This window comes from Marmota flaviventris, chromosome 13 (assembly GCF_047511675.1).
Source record: "Marmota flaviventris isolate mMarFla1 chromosome 13, mMarFla1.hap1, whole genome shotgun sequence".
NCBI lineage: Eukaryota > Metazoa > Chordata > Mammalia > Rodentia > Sciuridae > Marmota > Marmota flaviventris.
In genome coordinates this window covers 69,119,918-69,141,730 of record NC_092510.1, presented here as the reverse complement: position 1 = coordinate 69,141,730, position 21,813 = coordinate 69,119,918, and the positions used below count along the sequence as shown (strand labels likewise).

The 21,813-nt window shown below is 35.6% G+C and overlaps 1 protein-coding gene across 5 annotated transcripts in view; it reads right to left on the bottom strand.

Annotated features, from left to right (window-relative positions):
* Positions 1-71: 71 nt before the first annotated feature.
* The window catches only part of Melk (maternal embryonic leucine zipper kinase), an 81,362-nt gene continuing 59,620 nt past the window's right edge, over positions 72-21,813 (bottom strand). For all 5 annotated transcript variants that reach the window (XM_027931014.2, XM_071600455.1, XM_071600454.1 and 2 more), the window contains 7 exons: positions 18,447-18,563; positions 14,369-14,476; positions 13,280-13,511; positions 9,959-10,055; positions 8,812-8,980; positions 4,064-4,167; positions 72-587 (listed from right to left, as the gene is read on the bottom strand). In XM_027931014.2, the coding sequence (XP_027786815.2) occupies positions 410-587; positions 4,064-4,167; positions 8,812-8,980; positions 9,959-10,055; positions 13,280-13,511; positions 14,369-14,476; positions 18,447-18,563 (1,005 nt within the window). In that variant the 3' untranslated portion in view covers positions 72-409. The remainder of the gene's footprint in view (positions 588-4,063; positions 4,168-8,811; positions 8,981-9,958; positions 10,056-13,279; positions 13,512-14,368; positions 14,477-18,446; positions 18,564-21,813) is intronic.

Here is a 21,813-nt window from a genome sequence, read left to right as displayed (position 1 = left end):
TCTACTTAATAGTCAGGAAACCATTAGAGATTTTATTTGGATCAAAATAAAATATAAAGAAGAAAAGTCTGTTATATTAACGAACAGTTTTATTTCAGAAAGAAATTACACATTAAAAGGGACAGGTAAAAGCTTACATTCACATATGAAAGTGAATCAAGAAAAGTCAATACTTATTAATATACACATCGCATGATTAAAAAAGACAGTAACAGATAATGACAGACTTGCCTTGGATTCATCCACAAAATTATACCTTTTTCTTAAAAACAAAAAGGCATTATATTAGTCTTTAAGATAGCTCTTTAGAAATGAGTTGGTAATTCCAATGGACTTTAAATTCAAACCAATCACATCAGTCTCTATGTATCACACCCACATTTGTCAAAGCAGGATGGAAACCATTCAATTACACCTTGCAGCTAGACAGAATATCTTCCACTAATCTCTTGTAAACCCAGGCATCACCCTTAAGCCGCTGCCTCCGGATGCCCACCACATCAGGTTTTTGTAGCTGGCACACTTCTAATTCAAACTGCATTGTCACTTTGCCAAAATCTGACTGTGTTTGACACTTCAGTGTATAGCTGTGAAAAACAAGATAAGATACCAATTAGTAGGAAAATCATGACTATTTTGGATAATACAAGAGATTTCTAAGCTTCTAAAAGGCTGGTGGGGAAATAAGCCATTATTCCACGTTAGGCAATGTATTACTGCTTATGGTTTCCAAAAGGCCTAGGTATGCTTTAGTGATAGAGTATGACTGGTGTTTTCCCAGAAGCTAAAGGAAAATCCAAGATAGAAAAGGATGAAAAGGCTTTACCAGAATTCTCCCTTGCTCCAAAGAAAAGCCCTTCTTTCATAGCTATGCATGCCATTCATGCTCAGGAAATCTGGCATTCTCCATGTAATCCTTTCAGCAGTATAATCCAGGAACATTAGGACATTTCCACAATGTTCCCAACAAAGAAAAGTACAAGGAAGATTAAAAATATTTTATGTAGTTGCACCTTGTTAGACAGTTCTTTCTTTCTTATAAATGAAGCAGAAGCCACCAACCCAACAGAACATGTATTTTAGAGGATTTTCTAATGGTAGTAAGAGGTAATGATCATTATAATATTTTATAGCAGAAAGGAAAGCAAAAGAAAGTCTAAGGATATGATACATCCCCACAATTGAAACATAGAGCACTTATAGTTAGAACTGCCACATTACCTGCCCTCACAGAAAGGCCCAGTTTAAGTTAAGTGAAGCTTTAAATTCATCTTAAGAAACAGAAATTATCTTGGGGCTGGGGATGTGGCTCAGAGGTAGAGCGCTTGCCTAGCATGCGTGAGGCACTAAGTTCGATCCTCAGCACCACATAAAAATAAAGATATGTGTCCATCTATAACTAAAAAATAAATATTTTTTAAAAAAGAAATGATCTTGAAAAGTTACATAAAGTGAATTCATATAAACAACACTATGTTTAAATTACATTGATTTTAGAGTTTTATCTAATTTCCAATAAAAACAAGGACTAATTTTAAATTTAGGTTCCCTAAATATTTAAAAGCTATAACTGGGCACTGTTTTGTTTTTTAATCTGTTATGTTTTATGAGGTTTCACAAATTATCATCATTCTTTGTCCTACTAGTTATGTTAGTCAAGTGTTTTGGGAAAGTTGCTTGATCACTTAAAAATAAGCAGACAAACAAATAAAAATAAATAAGAAGTCAATATCAGAAATGCCAAAAGGAGCACCCTATAGTTAAGGTTCTTGATAAAAAGATGAAGCATAAAATGATTTGGTTTAAAAGCAATTTATCTTAACTGGAAAAAGATAATAATGTAATATGGCAGAGATTACAATATCACAACAATGAAAAAACTTTTCTTTCTACTTTGTCACAAAGATGTTGAAAAACAAAGAAAGGGTCAGGGAAGAGACCCATGTGGTTGCTCAGGAAGTTAGGAAGACAAAGTAATGATTAACATCAGATCACATGCTGAAGCAATGATCAACCAAAGCCTTGTGACAGAGACTCAGTCAGAAGTTCTGGAATCACAGATATGCCCCTAAGCATGAAGAGAACAGAGTAAGTTAGAGAGATGTGTTCTAAAGAGGCCAAAAGAAGAAAACCCAGGTTCACATTAGTAATGTTTGTCAGCATTTGCAAACAGAAACAAGTAAAGTTATGTTTGGGAGAAAAAAAAAAAAAAGTCTCTTAAAATCTTACTCTTTACTAACTATTCTATTTACACATTTTTGTTAAATCTTTTAACAGCTGTTATATTTGGGATTGGAGTATCCCCCAAAGGATCATACTTTGAAGGCTTTGTCCACAATGCAGCAATATTCAGAGGTAATAGGGTTTTGGGAAGTGATTGAATCATGAGGGCTCTGAGGACAATTTCATGGAATTATTAGGAGGCGGTAGAAACTATAGGAGGTGAGACCTGGATGGGAGTTAGTCTTTGGGGGCATGCCCTTGAAGACTACGTCTTGTTCTCCTCTCTCTGCTTCCTGGCTTCCATGAGGTGAGTTACTTCCCTCTCCCGTGCCCTTCCCATGATATTCTGCCTTGCCTCAGGCCCAAAGCAATGGAGCCAGATGACCATGGACTGAAATGTGATCCTGTGAGCCAAATTTGTCTTGATGATGCAAAACAAATGCAGTGAATCTACTTAGTCACTTTAAAAAAAACATTTTAGAGACATAAATTAGTGGAAATTGCTTAGAAATATGAAGATCTTGGATAAGCAGAAAAGGTCTGGCTGTTTGGACCATGAGACTGTCATCAAGGAGTCAGAGTACTCAAAAGCAAGAAAAAAGTTTAAGTTTGAAGTACTGAAAACCCAGTACTATGAGATAGCCAGTCACAAAAAGAAGGATTCTCTATAAATCTTTGATTTATTCAAAGTGTCTAATTCATTTACATTAAAATTTATACACACTATAAATATCTATAAATATTGTTGCAGAATAAAGAATCAAAGGAAAACAGGATTTAAAAGAAAACTGGTAGTTCAGATATTCTCATTCCAAGATAAAAGTTTAACTTCAAAAGGGGTGCTTATGGGCTGGGGTTGTGGCTCAGCGGTAGAGCACTTGCCTAGCATGTGGAAGGCCCTGGGTTGGATCCTCAGCACCACATAAAAATAAATAAATAAAATAAAGGTATTGTGTCCAACTACAACTAAAAAATAAAATATATATAAAAAGGAGGGAGAGTCAAGATGGCGACAGGGAAAGGCCCACGGAAGGGTCCAGTCTGAGAGAGGGGAGTCAGACAATGAAGTGAGGAATTACCAGGGAAATTTTTTTTTTTTAATATTTATTTTTTAGTTGTAGTTGGACACAATACCTTTATTTCATTTGTTTATTTTTGTATGTGGTGCTGAGGATTGAACCCAGGGTCTCGCACATGCGAGGCGAGCGCTCTACCGCTGAGCCACAACCCCAGCCCTTACCGGGGAATTTTAACAAATTATGCTTAATGGGGCCTGCTCCGGCCATTCAAATTTGCCCGCTCCCTGTTAGAAGGACAAATTTTTTTTTTTAAGTTATCGGCAGACACAACATCTTTGTTGGTATGTGGTGCTGAGGATCGAACCCGGGCTGCACGCATGCCTGACGAGCGTGCTACCGCTTGAGCCACATCCCCAGCCCTAGAAGGACAAATTTTAACAGGTATTCTGAACTGATGATGACCTTCCTTACTCCATTCCAGCGGGAAGTTAGAAAGGCACCCGAAACTGGGAAGATATTAGTAGCTTTCAACTTTCTCCAGTTTTTGAGCAGGTTAATGATCAAGACCATTGTGTTTGCATCCATGCGGTAATTCCATTTAAAACTATCAAAAAATTTTAAAATGCTTAAAAAAAGAGGGGGTGCTTAATATCTCAAATAGAAGAGAATAAATTATGAACAATGATACTACCATAAAAGCTTTTCAAAAAATGATGGGAAAAAAATTTTTTTAAATGGTAAGATGGGAAAAGAATCAACTCACATTCTTTAAAGTCCAATACAGAGTAATAAATGCAACAGTCTCTAATTTTGCTTCTTACCCCTTTTGTACATAGTCAACATGCTTCTTTGGAAGAATAGACATTATTTCATTCAAGAGTTGATCAGGATTCACTAATCTGGTTGTAGTCACATTATAGTGAAGCTATAAAAAAAAAGGAACAAGAAGTAAACCTTTACATAAGCCCAAAGACCATCCTATCTGATCTAGAGATCCAAAATTCCTCAATATAACATCTTTTCAAGCAGAAATATTTCAAGAAAAATACTGAAAGAATTGACAGCGAACTCGGTTAATTCTATTAAGATGGTGCTAGGGAAGCTTGGAGAAACAATGTTTATTAGGAACTTCATCCAAGTTATTCCACTCTATACTTCCATCTTACTATCCTGCCAATTTCATCCTCCTCCCTCCTTCCCGTCCCCCAAGGAGGTTTCACTGTTTCTGAGACTGACCTCAAATTTGCAGTCCTGTATCAGGAACCTCAATAGCCCATTCACCACCATGCCAGACCTAATCAATATTTTTTAAGACATAAATATTTAATAGCCTCAACTTACCTGTTTAAGCTGTACCTAATTCTACCTTCTCATATCAAGATAAAGACATTAATAGTCCTAAAATGTAAACTGTGGGAATATGAAACAAATGCCCTAGAAAGTTTGCTTGTATACAGTTGGATGGTTCCTTAATTCTTTCTGGAATATTCAAAGACTATATAATAGGGGGCTGGGATTGTGGTTCAGGGGTAGAGTAGTCACCTAGCATGCGCAAGGCGCTGGGTTCGATCCTCAGCATCACATAAAAATAAAAACAAAAATAAAGGTATTGTGTCCAACTACAACTAAAAAAAATTTTTTTAAAAAGATTATTACAGAATTCTAGGAGCTGATTCTATGACAATTCAATAAGGAAATGAATATAATAGGTACTCCTTTAAAAAAGTAATGTTATTTTTGTTCCTCATTGACTGAGATCATAATTCTAAGATATTCATTCATAATTGATATCCATATAACTACTTATTCAACAACTATTTACTAGAGTCAGGTGCAGTGGTGCACACCTAACAAGTGGGCAACTTAGCAAGACTGAGCTGGGATGCAGGTCTGGTAGAACATCCCTTGGTTCAATCCCTAGTACCACAAAAAAATAAATAAATAAATAAGCAAACAACTATTTTTTGATATATTGGATACTTATCACATGATAGGCTCTGTTTACTAGGTATTGGAAAAGAACAAAAACTGCACATTCCTAGTAGTTCTCTTACTGCCAAAATCATATTTTCTATGTCTTTTTGAGATTTGAGTTACTTTTATAAATAACAAAGTGCTGAGGTAGAAAAGAACCAGCTTCCTTAATTTTCAAAATTAAGACCTATGTGCCCCAAAGAAAGAATGTAAATTTAAGGTAGAGTTTTCCATAGTGGGGTATAAATTATCACTGGAGATATCCAAGAAAACTCCAGATGGCACATGAAAAAATATTTTTACTTTAATATTTACATATTTGTTTCAATCTTATCTATAAAAATTAACAAAAACAAATAACAGTCTTCTTTTAAATAAATTTAAATTTTATTATTTTATTAAAATAATAAATTAAAATTTATTATTTTATTATTTTATTGAAGACAATAAAATCAATAAAAGATTTTTTAAAAAACTATAAAAAATTTAAAAATAAAAATAAAAAAGGTAGTTGTTTCGATTGTGTTAAGTTTACAAGCATATATAAATATAATGCCAAAGCATATTAATTGTACTTTTCAGATATGTACAGCTTATTATATGTCAATAATACCTATATAAATCTATTTTTTAAAAGAGGATCACCATAAACAAAATATCAGATCAAAAATAGTACAGAGGATATGTCAATAAGCAAATGTTGTGAAGGCAAGTGTTAAATGGTTGGAGTTTGGGAACCTCAGCTTCAAATTACAAAGGGAATAAGCAGCACAATCAGGATGGGACCATCTATCTCTTAGCTTCCAATCAAAGGCTCATCATCAAACTAAATTAGTTCTGTTAAGATGATAATAAATCACACATTTCCAAATCACAATTTATTGCTTTCATAAAATAAAGAATAATCCTAATTTATCTCTTTAAATTTGAGATTTTTTTTTAATAGATTGCTTCCTAAAAGTGGCTTTAACTGCATATGACTTGCTATCTTAAAAACTAAAATTAGGGTAGGGTGCACACCTATAATCCCAGTGGCTCAGGAGGCTGAGACAGCAGGATCAGCAAAATCGAGGCACTAAACAACTCAGTGAAACCCTGTCTCTAAATAAAATACACAAAATAGGGTTGGTGATGCAGTTCAATGGTTGAATGACCCTGAGCTCAATCCCTGGTGCACCCCCCCCCCACAAAAAAAAAAAAAAAAAAACTAATTGTTCTACTATTCTTAGAACCTTTCTATAAGTTTATTTTTTTAATATAAGAAGTTAGTAGAAAAAAATGAGATTTCCTAAAGCCAGTCCTTCAGGCCTTCAAAAACTTACAGCATTAAAAAGACTCAAAAATGCAAAGTTATATCAAGCTTCAGATCTTCGGTTTGTGCTAATTAAGACTATGGTTCTGCTATACTGGGGTTAAAATGCTCAACAATGATAAAAATCCCTAACATTGGAATGATATGTTATACTAATAAAGCATTCCATGTGCAATGCCATATCCAATTGTACAGCTTGTTTGTACAGTTCAGCTCTATGAGGTTGCCAGGGTAGGCATTATCTCCAGATTACACAAATGAAGAAACTAAAGAAATCAGGATAAAAGTACTTGTCCAAACTATACAATATAAAACTTGTGCTAGAACCCAGGTCTCCTGATCTCCAATCTTCATGGTTTTTCTTCTACATGGGGGAAGTGCTCAGAGACTACCTGAAACACCAATTTACACCACAGCAGTTTTTTTTGAAAAATGCAGTGAGGTTCCAAACAATATACATAGGTAAAGTTTTAGAATATTACCCGTTAATATTTGATATCTGCTTAGCTTCTCAATAATACCTGTAGTTGGATAACTTTCTTTAATTTTACTTATTTCACGTTTTTCTTAATCCCAATGTTAGAATTTGAAATACTGCCTGTCTCCAAATAAAGAAATCTCAGAATAAAAGAATAAAATACGTATAGTGAATAAATAGCCATACATTACATAAAATTTCCCAGTGTACTATCAATTCAACAAGATAACAACCAATACTAATTGGCAAGTCCCATCTTCCATTTTGAGGCAGGGCATAAATGGGACCACAGAACATTTTCTTCACAAGCACCTTTCTGAGCAACTGCTCAGCATTTTCCTAGACCATGCAAAATTACTCAGAGTCTTGGTACAAAAACTAAACACAGACCCAGTCCCCAAATCACAAGAACTATCATCCCTCCTTTGGGTCCCACCCTCTTGGAACTTATAGTTATTACAGCACTGAACCCAGGGTGTCAGAGCAGTGTTCTAGTTTGTTTTCATTGCCGCTCTATGGGTTCCACAAGGGAATGAGCTGTGTCTTATTCATCCCTTTACCTCTAAACTAACTTCTTCCCTTCCACCCAATAGAAACACCATTCATTGGATGTTTGAATGAATGCTCAGAGAGAATCCAAGAAGAAGCATTTTATATCTACTAACAGTTTATTTTTCCTTTCCTTCCCTACTAAATATATTGTTCATACTACTGACAGATTAACCCATTTTAAGGCAGACACTTCTATCAAAAAAGGATCCAAACCTCTTAGCCAGGTGCTGAGAGCCATAGCCAACTAGGAATGATGCATGGCATTTTTGGTTGAAAGGTGATGCCAGCAAGCCATTGAGATGATATGATTATGTTAAGATCTGCATTCAATTGGATATTAGACCCCTGCTGTCCACCTTGGCCTGCTACTTTGGAGCTCTAGCGGGACTCCCGGAGAGTTCCCATTGGTTGGGGAAGTGCGGTAGGAGGGATTTCCGGAGGAGGGATTTTCCTGTTGGAGTAGTGTGGCTTTGGAGAACACCAGGTGTGTGGTTCGGCATATTTCCCGGGAGCGTGCATGGCATTGGCAGGAGTTTCAGAAATAAAGTTTGTTCCTGCTTGAGTGGCTCGTGATTTTGTGCCCAGCCAGACTGCGGCAGCCAGGCCCTTTAGGACCTCCTGGCCTTCCTTCCCAGCCTGTTCCTCATTATTTTCCTCACACACCTGACATTCAAAGTTTAAATCAACTTCTCACACATGCTAATATTTTGTGAGGGCCTGCCAAGGTACCTATGTGGCAGGGACTCTTCTATGTGCCAGAGATACAACAATTAAGCTCCAGCCCCCACCCTTAAGGCAGCTCTTCATTCCCCACACCTCCCCCCTCCATGTTGCCTTGATGATTAATCCCTCCATCTGATCTTTAATATTTGAATTATAGTCATGTGCTCTTTGAAAGAATTTATGTGATTTACCTCTACATTCCCAAAGTCCACTGCATAGGAAAATGCATATAGTAAGTGCTCCAAAATTCAGGGGAAAGAATAAGTAAATAAAAAACACCAATCAGTTCATTCAGTATTTTTCTTAAAAACAAACAATAACAGGGCTGGGGCTGGGGTTCAGTGGCAGAGCACTTGGCTAGCATGTATGAGACACTGGGTCCAATCCTTAACACCACATACAAAAATAAGTAAAATAAAGGCATGCTGTCCATCTACAACTACAAAAAAATAAAATAAAAATAAAAAAAGAATAACAACAAAAAGCAGTCATCTTCTGAAATCTATATTAGAGAATTCCAATACACTTACCTTTAGCCTTCTTGGCCCATCTTTGGCAGTGCCCTTCCTTTTGCTCCTGGTAAGCACAGTGATGACCTTATCCAACCCCCTTTCAAGGCTCCCAAACACTTTGGTTCCTTTTCTTTTTGGAGTATCCTCCATATGTGCCTGGTTAAGATCTAGTTCCACTGAGCGGCACCTTAAAAAAACAAAGTACAAGTAGCATTGGGCTCCCCGCCTGCTGGGCCCTTACAGGCCCTGTTGTGTCCCTTTACACACACTGGAGTGCCTCAATCAGGTGTGCCTGGGCCAGATCATCTCATCCTCGGGGGAACTAAAGCCATATCCCACTGGAGAGGAGTCAGTCCCCTCACCCCAAGCAAGTGCTAGTTGACAAAACTACACCCCCCCCTTTTTAATAATGTCAAATATACTAAAAAATGGGAATAATAATACAACAAACACCTATATGTCCTCCTAGTTTCAACAACTGTTAGTATTTTATCACATTGGTTTTCTTCAATGTGTATAAATACATTAAATGTATGTGAATATTTGCTGAGATATCTGAAGATACCATGACACTTCACTCTGAAACATTTCAGTATACATTTCCATAAGAACATTGTCTTACATAACCACAATATCATTAGCACATCAAGAAAATTAGTAATAATTCTACAGTGTCATTTACACGTTCTAATCACTGTAACTGTCCACCAAAATGTATCATGCTTTTTAAAAAGTTATAAAAGACAGCGGCCCTTATTGTTGCAGAATATTTCATCCTACAGTGGTGGGTTTTCTTTCAAATACCCAGTTAGTATCTCTACTATCTGGGGGAAGCTGTTGTGAGTAGATACCTATGCTCTACTGGCAGATGAGCAAGGAAAGATGGGCCTCAGAGAGGGAACTCTAGATAGCTGGAGGCAGGGCCATTGTCTTCCCATCTGTACTTTAAGAAACGGTGCCAGTCCCACTGCTAATCAGTTATAATTCCACTTCATGAAGAAGGTAGAGCCAACAGCTCTGGTAATGGTCACAGACCATCATCTTGCAGACATTGCTATAGAACATATATGTCATGATTCCCCTTAATTAAAGTTATCAAAGATAAAAAGAGAAATCTCATTACATATAGCAAAAAATCTCAGAGTCTGAAAAACTGAATACCTACCGCCTCTCAGGGCTAATGACACTTGTCATTAACTTGTCTCTTCCTGCTGAATTTCCTGGTGTTTTAACTGGGGTTTCTTTCAGATACTGGTTTCTAGCTATTAGAAAAAACAAAAACCATATGTAGATGATGTACTATGGTTCCAAAATTTCTACCAATACTGTATATATTACCTATTGACTTGAAATATTGTTACTATTTACCCAATGATGTTAAAGACTCTAATTCTTAAAGTTTTTTTGTACTAGGGATTAAACACAGAGGTGCTTTCCACTAAGCTACAACCACAGTCTTAAACCCCAGTCTTTTTTGTTTTAAGACAGGGTCTCGCTAAATACCTAAGGCTGGCCTCAAACTTGAAATCCATCTGGCTCAGCTTACTGAATTGCTGGAATTACAGGTATACTGCCACTGCACGCAGCTCAATTTTTTAAAACATATTTATATTTTAGTTGTAGTTTAATACAATGCCTTTTATTTTATTTATTTATTTTCATGTGGTGCTGAGGATCGAACCCAGGGCCTTGTACATGCTAGGTAAGCACTCTACTGCTGAGCTACAACCCCAGCCCCCCAGATCAAATTTTTTTTTTTTAATATTTATTTATTTTTTAGTTCTCGGCGGACACAACATCTTTGTATGTGGTGCTGAGGATGGAACCCGGGCCGCACGCACGCCAGGCGAGCGCGCTACCGCTTGAGCCACATCTCCAGCCCCAGATCAAATTTTTAAAGGAAGTATATCCATGTGTTTTATAATAAAAACAAAATCATTTTGTCTTTGATGTGTGGCTCTTCTTTTCTTTCCTGCAAACTGAGGCCATACATTTTATGATATTATTATGATACATCTAAAAGATCATTCAAATATAAATTTCATGATTAATAATTCTTCCTTCTACAAATAAAAATCAATTTATATTCATTCAAGGGCCCCAGTTTATGCCATAATTGATGTAGCATTATAAGGTGTTAATTCCATTCCCAGCCCTACTCAACTTCTGTTAGGCAAAGTGATCAGTCCCCTGAAAATGCTTGATAAAAATTATTAAAGAAATATGAGGGCTGGGGTTGTAGTTCAATGGTAGAGTGTTTGCCTAGCACATGTAAGATACTGGGTTCAATCCTCAGCACCACATAAAAATAAATAAATTAAATAAACTTAAAAAAAAAAGAAATATGAGATCCATTATTTTTTATATTTCCCAATTCCTGAATTTTGTGCTTTACTTTATTTAGGGTATTTGAATCTCAGATAGTTTGTATCAATTTTTCAGTAACAAATCTGGTTACTACTAAATAGTTAACTTTTCATTCATGATCTAAGAGTTTTATACCTTTTAGAAATAATATTTACTTTATAATAACAAAGATATGATATCAAGTTTTTCAAGAGAGATTGTAGGCTTGATTTTATTTATAAATATTAAGCTTTATTTTCTCTAGTTCCACAATAAGAAGAAAATAAGAGCAATCAGAAGTACCCATGAAAATAATTTTCATTTTTGTGTTCTGAAAGTATCTGCTACTACACATAGCTGTCCTCTGAAAACTCTCACTGACTGGATTGTGCAGGAATCACAAAAATGAAATTAATGTTTGTGTCAAAAATAACTCACAGCAAAAATAAAATACACTAATGGAAGCTATCAATTATAGCTTCAGCCACTTTCCCTCTTAGGCAGCTCTTACATTTAAAGAAAAACAGCTAATAAAAGCTTTTTGACCAACACAATCTCACAGGGACAAGATACGTTAACTGATGACACTTAAAAAGATAATAAATTTCAAACCATTCACATTTAAAAACCTTCAGTTACATAAAAAGTATCAATAATGGTAAAGATCATATTGTCAACAGGTTTTTTAAAAATCCACTAATAAAATAAGGTGAGCTAAGGTTCATCTTATTTCCCTGACCAATCTATGACTCATAAAGGACACTATAGTTATATTGAGAGAAATAACAGAGGAATGAGATACCTCATTGGAAAAAGATAAAATCATAGCAACCTTGGGATCCTACTACATGTAGCTGTTATCACATTGAACCCTTGTAACACAGGAAGCCAAACAAAAACACTCATCACACAAAACTGGCCTCACATTTTTGGGACTTGAATTGATGAAATAAAAATGCCATTAACACAATAATGGGACTTCTAGCAAATAATCAGGCAAAGTCTTCCATAACATCTTTATGGATAATAGATTGACCACTGAAACTGGTTATCAACTCCATTACCAAACTAGAAGCACAATGGTAAAAAGCAGTTTAGCAGCAGTTCACAAGGCAATGCTTCAGAATTTGAGTTCCCAGGATTTTAAAATAAAACAAAGACTCTAATTCTTAAAGTTTTTTTGTACTAGGTTATAAGTACAAATAAGGCTAATAAAGCTTAGGTGTCATTTTAAAAGAAACATGGACTGGATCAAGGTAAATAAAATTCATTTAGGCCCTAATTTATTCCTTCATTTGGCAAATATGACCCTACTACATACTATGCGCAGCTATAATAAACATGACTGAGTCTGCTGTTATGACACTTACTACCTTATCTTGGTAAGACTGTCTTATCTTGTTTAATTTTCTTAGTAACCCTAGAAAATTGGGTTTTTGTCCTAAGTACCATATCTTAACAGGCACATTGACAAAAGTAGAATATATCCAGCTGAGGCCAGTAACCAAAGGGTTAAGGGAAACCGTTTAAATAACTGGTGATATTTAAACTAAAGAGAAAACCAAGGGCAATGAGAGTTGTGATTACTAGACACAGACTTAGATACCTAGAGGGACATCACAGATTTACCCTATCTACTGTGTTTGGCGAGTAATAACAACAGGGAAAACAGGACCAGAAACCAGATGTGGAGATCCAGATGAGTATCCAGAAGGGTTCTGCAGAGACTTTGGTTTGAGTCATTCTAAATGGGAGTAACTAAGCAAGCAAGGTCTAAACCTGAATATATGACCTTAGGAAAATCACTTCAGCCCTCTGAGTCAGGTTTCTAAGATGTGAAAAAATGAGAGTTGGATTAGACAAGCTTTAACTCGCTCTTTCTACTGTGCTACCCTATGATGCTATGATTCAATATTTTAAATGTGGGGAAAAAAACCCTCAGTATTATCTGAGAATGATTATAAGTTAACTAATATGCTTTCATTTCAAATAATACAAATAGCATATAATAAGAAGCAACTTGACTTCTAGAAATTCCTGACAGCAATGCTAGCAATTTCTGACCTGATATATGTTTAACACAGTAAGAACAATGAAATTTGAAACATTTTGATCATTGCCTAATTCACTTAGCACATACCTTTTGAGGGTGTAGTGTAATGATTTGGTGTTGTGAGTACTTCTCTTTTATGCTGGTTCTTATTAACTGGAGTCTTTGGCTCAGGAAATACAAAACATTCTTCATTCTTTACAGCAGATTGTGGAGTATATACATTCTCTTTGTTCTTTAATTTATTTGCAGATGACTTGCATAATACTGGAGTTAATGATTTAGACTCCAGATCATTTGATTCTGTCCAGTGCTTGGTAAACTGGAAAAAAGAAAGTTACCAGACAAAGCACACTGAAAAAGAAAAGTCAATTTTTTTGCAGCATGCTTAAATCACTTCCAAATTACCTTGCACTATTTTTATTAAAATTAAATACTACCTGCGTTCAAACCTCAGTACCACACATTTTAAACATCAGATACTATCAAAAGGTTGTTATCTGTGCTCCATTTGTGTACAATGTGTCAAAATGCATTGTACTGTCATATATATAACTAATTAGAACAAATTTTAAATTTTTTTTAAAAAGGTTATTATTGGCAATACCAGGAAATTTGAAAATGTATATCCAGTTCTTTTTAATTCATGTAGATTATTTTATTTTAGTCTGTTCTACTGACAAGTAACATAGATCTATATACCAGGAAGGGAGGATTTAACCACTTAGCTACATGTAAATTATGTTTAAGTTTTTTTTTTAAAGGAAGAATATAGTGCTACAAAATGGAGTCATGGCTTTTCTTTTTTCTTTGGTACTGGGGATTGAACACAAGGTGCCTTACCACTGAGCTACATACAGCCCAATCCCTTTTTAATTTTTATCTTGAGTCAGGGGCTCATTAAGTTGCTGTGGCTGGCCTGAAACTTACAATCCTCCTCCCTCAGCCTCCTGAGTCACTAGAACTATAAGCATTCACCACCACACCTGGCTCAATCTTGGTTTTTTTAAACTTGCTAATAATTGCCTTCCCTTTCATTAATATTCCAATAATCTCTCAATAATACTTTCAGTTGTTATTCAATAAATCTGCAGTCACACACTTGATCTCATCATGTTAGTCTAGGTGTTTTTATAATTGAGACCTATTCTGCCTTAAATAGTAATAACAACTACTAACCTGTGGTGTTGGGGGAGTTGATAAATTGTCTTCACACCATTCATAGTCTATTAGTCCAGCCACATAATTTTCATCACTTGTCACATCTTCCAAGCTCAGATTCTTTGACTATTGAATTAAAAGATAAAAGAAATTAGAGATAATAGCAACACTGTTTGATTTTTAAAACAGTATGTTCCAGGCACAGAGGAAGGTCCTGGAAGCAGAAACAAATAAAAGATAGGAATTTGGATGAGCTCACCATCAAATACAAAAACAACAAGTCAAAAGTTTTTATTTTAATTTTCAGGAGACTCTTTCACTCTCAAACAATGTGTCTTAGAACATTCTTAAGTTATATGGCATACTACTTACTTAGCTTATCAGTATCACACAATCACTACAATATCAGACAACTTGTTTGTAAATTTACAAATAAAAAGCTTTGACAAAGCAGAAGATGGAAAGGAAATGACTTTTGAAACTCAGGTGTTTTACATAAAAACATACAAAACATTAACTGTTTCTACCAGGAGTAAATTAGTCTTATGACACATCTCCCACAGACATGACACTTGGGGTTCTGTGCTAACACTTTCATCAGCATCTAACGTATTTTCCCTCATTCTTTCCCCTTTATAAACAAAGGGTATACCACGTTCACCCTAAAGTCTAAGAGTATGGAGTATTATTGTATTTTTTTTATTTCTCCCTCCTTCCTTTTCCTTCATCATGCTAATCTGGCCAAGTAAGTTTACCTGAATTTATTATACCTCATCCTTCTTTTCTAGACCCACTGCCATTACTCCAGGACAAAGCTTATACCTGAACTATGCAGACAATGTGGCTTTGCTAACTATCTTTCCACCCCCACCCTTTCAACCAGGTGACAGAGTTCTACAGAATTGCCCAATTAGAACTGGCTGCATGTAATGCAAAGATGAGGAAAATACTAAAGTTAAGTCTAGGCTCAGTGGGGGAAAGTTCAGTATTGTATAAATGATGGCCGTCATGGGTTCTGCAATAGGAAATAACTAAACACATACCATCCCTGACTGAACAATTCTATATATCACAGGGTAAATTTTTCAAAATCATAGTCTTATCTCTTCCTTGCTCAAAAATCAATGGTTCCTGAGCTGGGGTTGTGGCTCAGTGGTAGCATGCTTGCCTAGCATGTGTGAGGAACTGGATTCGATCCTCAGTACCACATAAAAAATAAATAAATAAAGATCCATCAACAACTTAAATAAAAGAAAGAAAGAAAAACCTTTATATTAAAAAAAAAGTTGATGGTTCTCAATTACCTATTGTACAAAGTCTAAAACTCTGACATGCTCTCTGCATTCTAGCTCTTCCCCACCCTTCCAACTTTCTTGTTCTCTCATTCTTACTTTTCCCCTACTTGAACTTTTGATTTTAAGCAAACAAGCCTAGTTACTGTCAACAGAATACATTAAGCATTATGATGTGCCTAAGCTTTTGCTAATTCTATTTATCTTATCCTGATTACTATGCTCCTTCTTTTCCTTTTTTTAAAACTCAGCTGAGTCAAAGTGAGTCCAGTTTCAAACTCATTTTCATGGTTTTCACAAAACTTCTCATGGTTATCACTCCTGCTCTCAAAATCCCCTACAGCATAACTTTAGCCACTTACCGGGCAACCATCTGGCCCTATAATAGAGTGTGACAGATAGTCAGATAGATAGATCAATCATACCTCAACTTGACTGTTAAAGAGCAAGTATCACACTTTATATAGATTTGTTTCCCAAGATCCAGCATGGGGCCTGAAATGCTAACAATGTTGATGATGGTGTGATCTTTTATGAATCTTGGATCAGACTGTATTATTGTTTCACTGAATGTGCCATCTATTGATTGATAGTTCAGAATTTTTGAGGAAAAGGGTGATTTTATCAAAGGAGAAAATAGTACAAATAGATCATGTGGCTTGCTTCAAGGCTCAATGATTTGAATAAAGATCAGAAGAAGGCCCAAAGTGTACATCTACACGAATGGGGTCCTAATTAGAATAAGATGTACATGCTTGTACAACTATATCAAAATGGATTCTACTGTCATATATACTAAAGAAAAAATAAATAAATATAACGAAAACCAAAAAAAAGACCCCAAATTTGATTTCAATTTCACATCCTGACATTAAAAGGTCTATCTATGGTTAAAAGAGAATAAAATCATGGTATTTGCAGGTATATGGGTGGAGTTGGAGAATATCATGCTAAGTGAAGTAAGCCAATCCCAAAAAACCAAAGGCTGAATGTTTTCTGGGATATGTGGATGCTGATCCATAATGGGGGTCAGGGGAAGCATGGGAGAAATGGAGGGACTTTAGATAGGGCAAAAAGGAGGGAGGGAAAGGGAGAGGGCATGGGGGTAGAAAAGATGGTAGAATGAGATGAACATCAATACCCTAAGTACATGTATGAAGACATGAATGGTGTGATTCTACTTTGTGTATAACCAGAGACATGAAAAATTGTGCTCTATATGGGTACTATGAATTGAAATGCATTCTGCTGACATGTATAATAAATTAGAATAAATAAATAAATTAAAAAAAAAAAAAAAACTTCTATCTGAGGGGATAGGGCTGTAGCTTAGTGGCAGAAATGTTTGCGTGGCATGTGTGAGGCACTTGGTTCAATCTTTAGCACCACATAAAAACAATCAAAAGGCATGCTATCCATCTACAACTACACACACACACACACACACACACACACACACACACACAAGTCTATCTGCTATAAAAATTGACTCAATGACTAACCCAATAATGAAATTATTAGAAAAAATGTTCATTATAGGGTAAATGGAAGATAAGAGTAAATATCTTCCCATATATTTTTCACTTGAATACTTTACAAATCATGTTTAAGTATCTCAACTGAGATCATGCCAAGTCAAATATAAGAAAATCCAATGACTCAGGAAAATGTCTCAGACAACTTAACTGACGTGTTATAAATTTTAAAATTTAGCTAAGTGATTATCCTAAGTAGAGAGGAATCTAATACCTTTCTGCAATTACCTAATCAGATGCAAAGCTCATGATTTTGTATCCTCCTGGACCTAAATGAATCTGTGACAGAAGGATGATAGGTTGATTCATGGAGTCAACACACAAAAGATCTGTCTGGGCATGGGGTATTCACCAACCCAATAAATTCCAAAAATAGCTAGAACACCATCCTAGGAATAAGATTATCTCACTTCAAAGATCTCTTTACATAACAGCCACTTGCACTATACTTTTAGTTCTGAGTTTGGTCAAGAGACCAATTACAGGAGCTGGAGTTGTAGCTCAGTGGTAGAGCACTTGTCTAGCATATGTGACGCACTGAGTTCAGTTCTCAGCACCACATGTAAATAAATAAAGGTCCATTGACAACTAAAAAAATATTAAAAAAAAAAAAAAAAAAGACCAACTACAGAGTGAAGCAGAGAAGCAGATTAGGTCTGGTTGAGACATACGACACAATCATGTAGCACATGATTGACAAGGGCCATATATACCTTGTATTCACAGATCTTTAAAATTGTTTCCTACAATTCAATTGCACATCCTCTAAAAGACTTGTGTGTGCATAAGTTATATAAACAAGTACACTAGAAAAGATTGGAGACAGTAAAATATTAGCTATGTCATCTATACATAGTAGGTTTACAAGTCAATTCTATTTTCCTTTTAGCTAATCTATTTCTACAATAATTATGAGTTGCTTTTGTGAGTAAAAAGGGTAGAGGGAGAAGGTTTTCAAAAAGCCACATTAACATTCAAACTTTAAGAATTCAAATTTAGGGGCTGGAGTTATGGCTCAATGGTAGATGCTTGCCTAGCACGTGTGAAGCACTGGGTTCGATTCTTAGCACTGCATATAAATAAATAATTTTTTTAAAAAAGGTCCATTGACAACTAAAAAATATTTTTTAAAAAATTCAAATTCAAAACTTCCTATTTTCCTCTTGAAAATGTTTATGTCTTAAAATATTTATCTTTGGCTCCTTGACATCAGAGTTGTAGTACATGGCAAGACTAGCAAGCATCCACATGAGAGGTTCTAGCATTTACCTTTGGGGTGGCATTAGCAGGTCCACAGGAAAAAGGAAGCCGTAAACGAACCGGCTTTCCCCGAGCCTTCTTGGCCAGAAGAAGAAGATAAGTGGCTGTGAGGTGATCATATTGCCACTGGAGGAAAAAGAAATCAAGCTGTTTAGATGACTAAAATTATTTGTTAATGTTCTATTTAAAACATTATTAATATCTACTAAAACACTATTAATTTTTTTTCTCAATGATCTAGACATTCAGGATTTTAAAAGTCGACAGCTTTACAAAGGCATATAATGACAAATAGCAATCCTTTATACCACACCTCTAGACTCTTATAATTTTCACTTCACAGGAAGAACAATTTCTAAACACTTAGCTATTTTTTCTGCCATTAATTCTAAATTTCTAAATTAACTGCTTATATAGTTTTAAGCTTTTTCAGCTTCAGATGTTATCCATAGATTTCCTAGTATGGAAAATAAGAAGTTAGCTGTACTATAAGACATTCCCTTCCATACACATCTCTCTGAATCCTCCTATTGTAATTTTATCATAATTTTTAGTTGGATTAATATTTACATTATGAGTACACAAATATTATTCATAACTAAGTAGGGATAATTTTCTAAATATTTAATTGGTACACTGACACCAACCAATCAGAAAAGAGGCCAAGCAGTGACCAGGGTACCCAGGGACTCCTGCCATAACAATTACTAACCTTTTAATTGTGGGATGTAGAGAAAGTAGTGCCTAGGTGTTTAAGAAAGGTAACAGGGAGCATACTTGTGGTACTGCTTTTATACCCATCAGAATATAAAGACTCTAGTATTTTTTTTAAAGTTGTAGTTGGACAGAATACCTTTATTTTATTTATTTTTATGTGGTGCTGAGGATTGAACCCAGCGCCTCACACATGCAGGGCGAGCACTCTACCGCTGAGCCACAACCCCAGGCCCAAGACGCTATTGATATTTTAACAATCAATATGGCCATATGAAGTATCAGCCCAGAAGCTAAACTACATAGGGTGCATAGGGTGCTATGGTTTGTTTCTTCTTTTCACAAAACTTTGTTTTTTCTGTGGTTAAAAATTTTTAAAGAGTCCATTGTTCTAATTTAACCAGGAGTTTCAACACTAAAGACTTCCTCTCAATATGTTCACAGCACATCTGCTAACCTGTCTCCTCCCTTCTGGAAACATTCTACCCAAAAACTGCATTTCATGTTCTACCCTGAACTGGCTTCTTACTCAGCCTACCACCTGTCAATCTAGGAATACTTTTCACCTCTATCCTAAGATGCACCCCCACTTTTCTAGGTCCTAAGTATTCCTCTTTCTTGGTTTACACTCTTGTTTTGATGGAAGCCATTCTTCAGTAACTTTGAGGGTGCCAGAGAGAGAAACTTTTTAAGATCTTGCATGTCAAATACATGAAAGCATTCTAACCTCATACTTGATTCTGGTTTGACCAATTATAGAATTCTAGGTTGCTAATAATTTTCATGGTTTTGAAGATATTAGGGACCCCTTGATTCTAATATATCTACTGAAAAATCTAGTCTTTCACATCCCCAAGTCTCTTGCTTTGTCTCTGAAAACCTGTTAGATCTCTTTTTCCCCAGCTTTCTGAAAGTTCACTAGAAAAGGCCTGGTATAGATCTATTTTCATCCACTATGGCAAGCCCTAGTTAATCCCCACTTCACCCTTGGAAATTTTATACTTTAGTTCTACAATAGTTCTTTGATGGTTTCTTCCCGTTTCCTTCTGTTTTATCTTCCTGCAACATCTATTGTTTATATATTGGACATTTCTTACTCTTTCTCTTCTATTTTTGTATCTCTTTGTTTTTAGGTTCTACATTATGATTTAATTTTCAAACATTTCTACTGCAGTTTTCACTTCTGTGGGCATAGTTCAGATCTGCAAAAACTGTCACTTGAAAGTTGCTTCTTTTAGTTATCTATTTCCTATTTCGAGAATAAAACAGCTTCTCGCATTTCTGAAAATATTGTCATTTTTAAGATATTTTTTCCCATTCCCTGTATTATGTCTTTTCTGATTATCTTTACTTTTCTTTTCATCTTCCTCCCACCTACCTTACTCCATTTATTTTGATTTCTGACTTTCATGTTAGAGGTTTTCCTCAAATGTCTGTTGATCTTTGGTTATCTGTCTCTATTTAAAAGTGAAGAATTATATTACATGGCTGATTAGAGCCTCAATGGGTAGGATGAGTGCTGTTGAGGGCTTTTCTCTAAGGTGAACAAACAAGAATCTGAACACATAACCACTGGTAAGTAAGTCTTTCCTCCTGGATGTTTCCTAGAGATAAATCTTACAATATTTTCATCACCCTCATTGAAAATAAGATAAAACCCTGGTTCCAGCATTCTCAGAGTTGAATAGGGAAAGGGTTTAGAGAGGGCAGTTTGCTGCTCAATATAAAAACTTTATGTGTCCATGCATCTGTTTTAGAATGGTTGATCACCCCCACTTGAGCTATGTCCGGTTCAAGAGGTAAAAATCCCCAACCTTGTTGCGGGGGGTACTTGGGTGAGGAATAAGTGGCTGCATGCAGCACAAAATACAGAAAGAGATCTAGGGTCCACACTGCTCCTAATATAGACTTTCAATCAATCTGCTTCCAGTCCTTCTCACCTCCTAACTTCAGAGGTTCCGGGTACTTCTGGTTCCTGAGCCTTTCTGGAACTCCTGGGCACTAATCAATTTGCTTGTTGCCTTTTCCCACTTTAGGCACTGAGCTTTCCACTTTCCCTAAAATGTTGAATCAGTTACCATTTATCTATTTTTTAACTTTGAAAATTTTATTGACATCCCTTTGTCTCCTCTTTCATTATCTTTGTCATTGTTTTTTTTTAAATATTTCTTCAGTTATACACGGACACAATATCCTTATTTTGTTTATTTATTTTTATGTGGTGCTGAGGATCAAACCCAGCACCTCACATGTGCAAGACACACGCTCTACCACTGAGCCACAACCCCAGCCCTGTCCTTGTGAGTTTTTTGCTCCTTTTTTAAAAAATCCCTTTTTGTTGCTTTAGTGAGTATTCAGGATGTATTAGGTGGAAACATATCTCCTCAATCCACCACTTTTAGTTGAAACTTTCTAAATAATGTACTCGTAAGACAGAAGGCTCTGCCAAACAACAGTGTTAAATTTTAACAGTATTGAAATTTTTTTTTAATGTTAATGCAGGTTTTTAATTTTTGTGGTACTGGGGATAAAACCCAGGGGCACTCTATGGGCTGAGCTATATAGCCCCAGTACTTTTTAATTATTCTTTTTTCATTTATTTTTGAGACAGACCCTACCAAGCTATCCAAGCTGCCCTTGACCTTGCTGTCCTCCTCCTGCC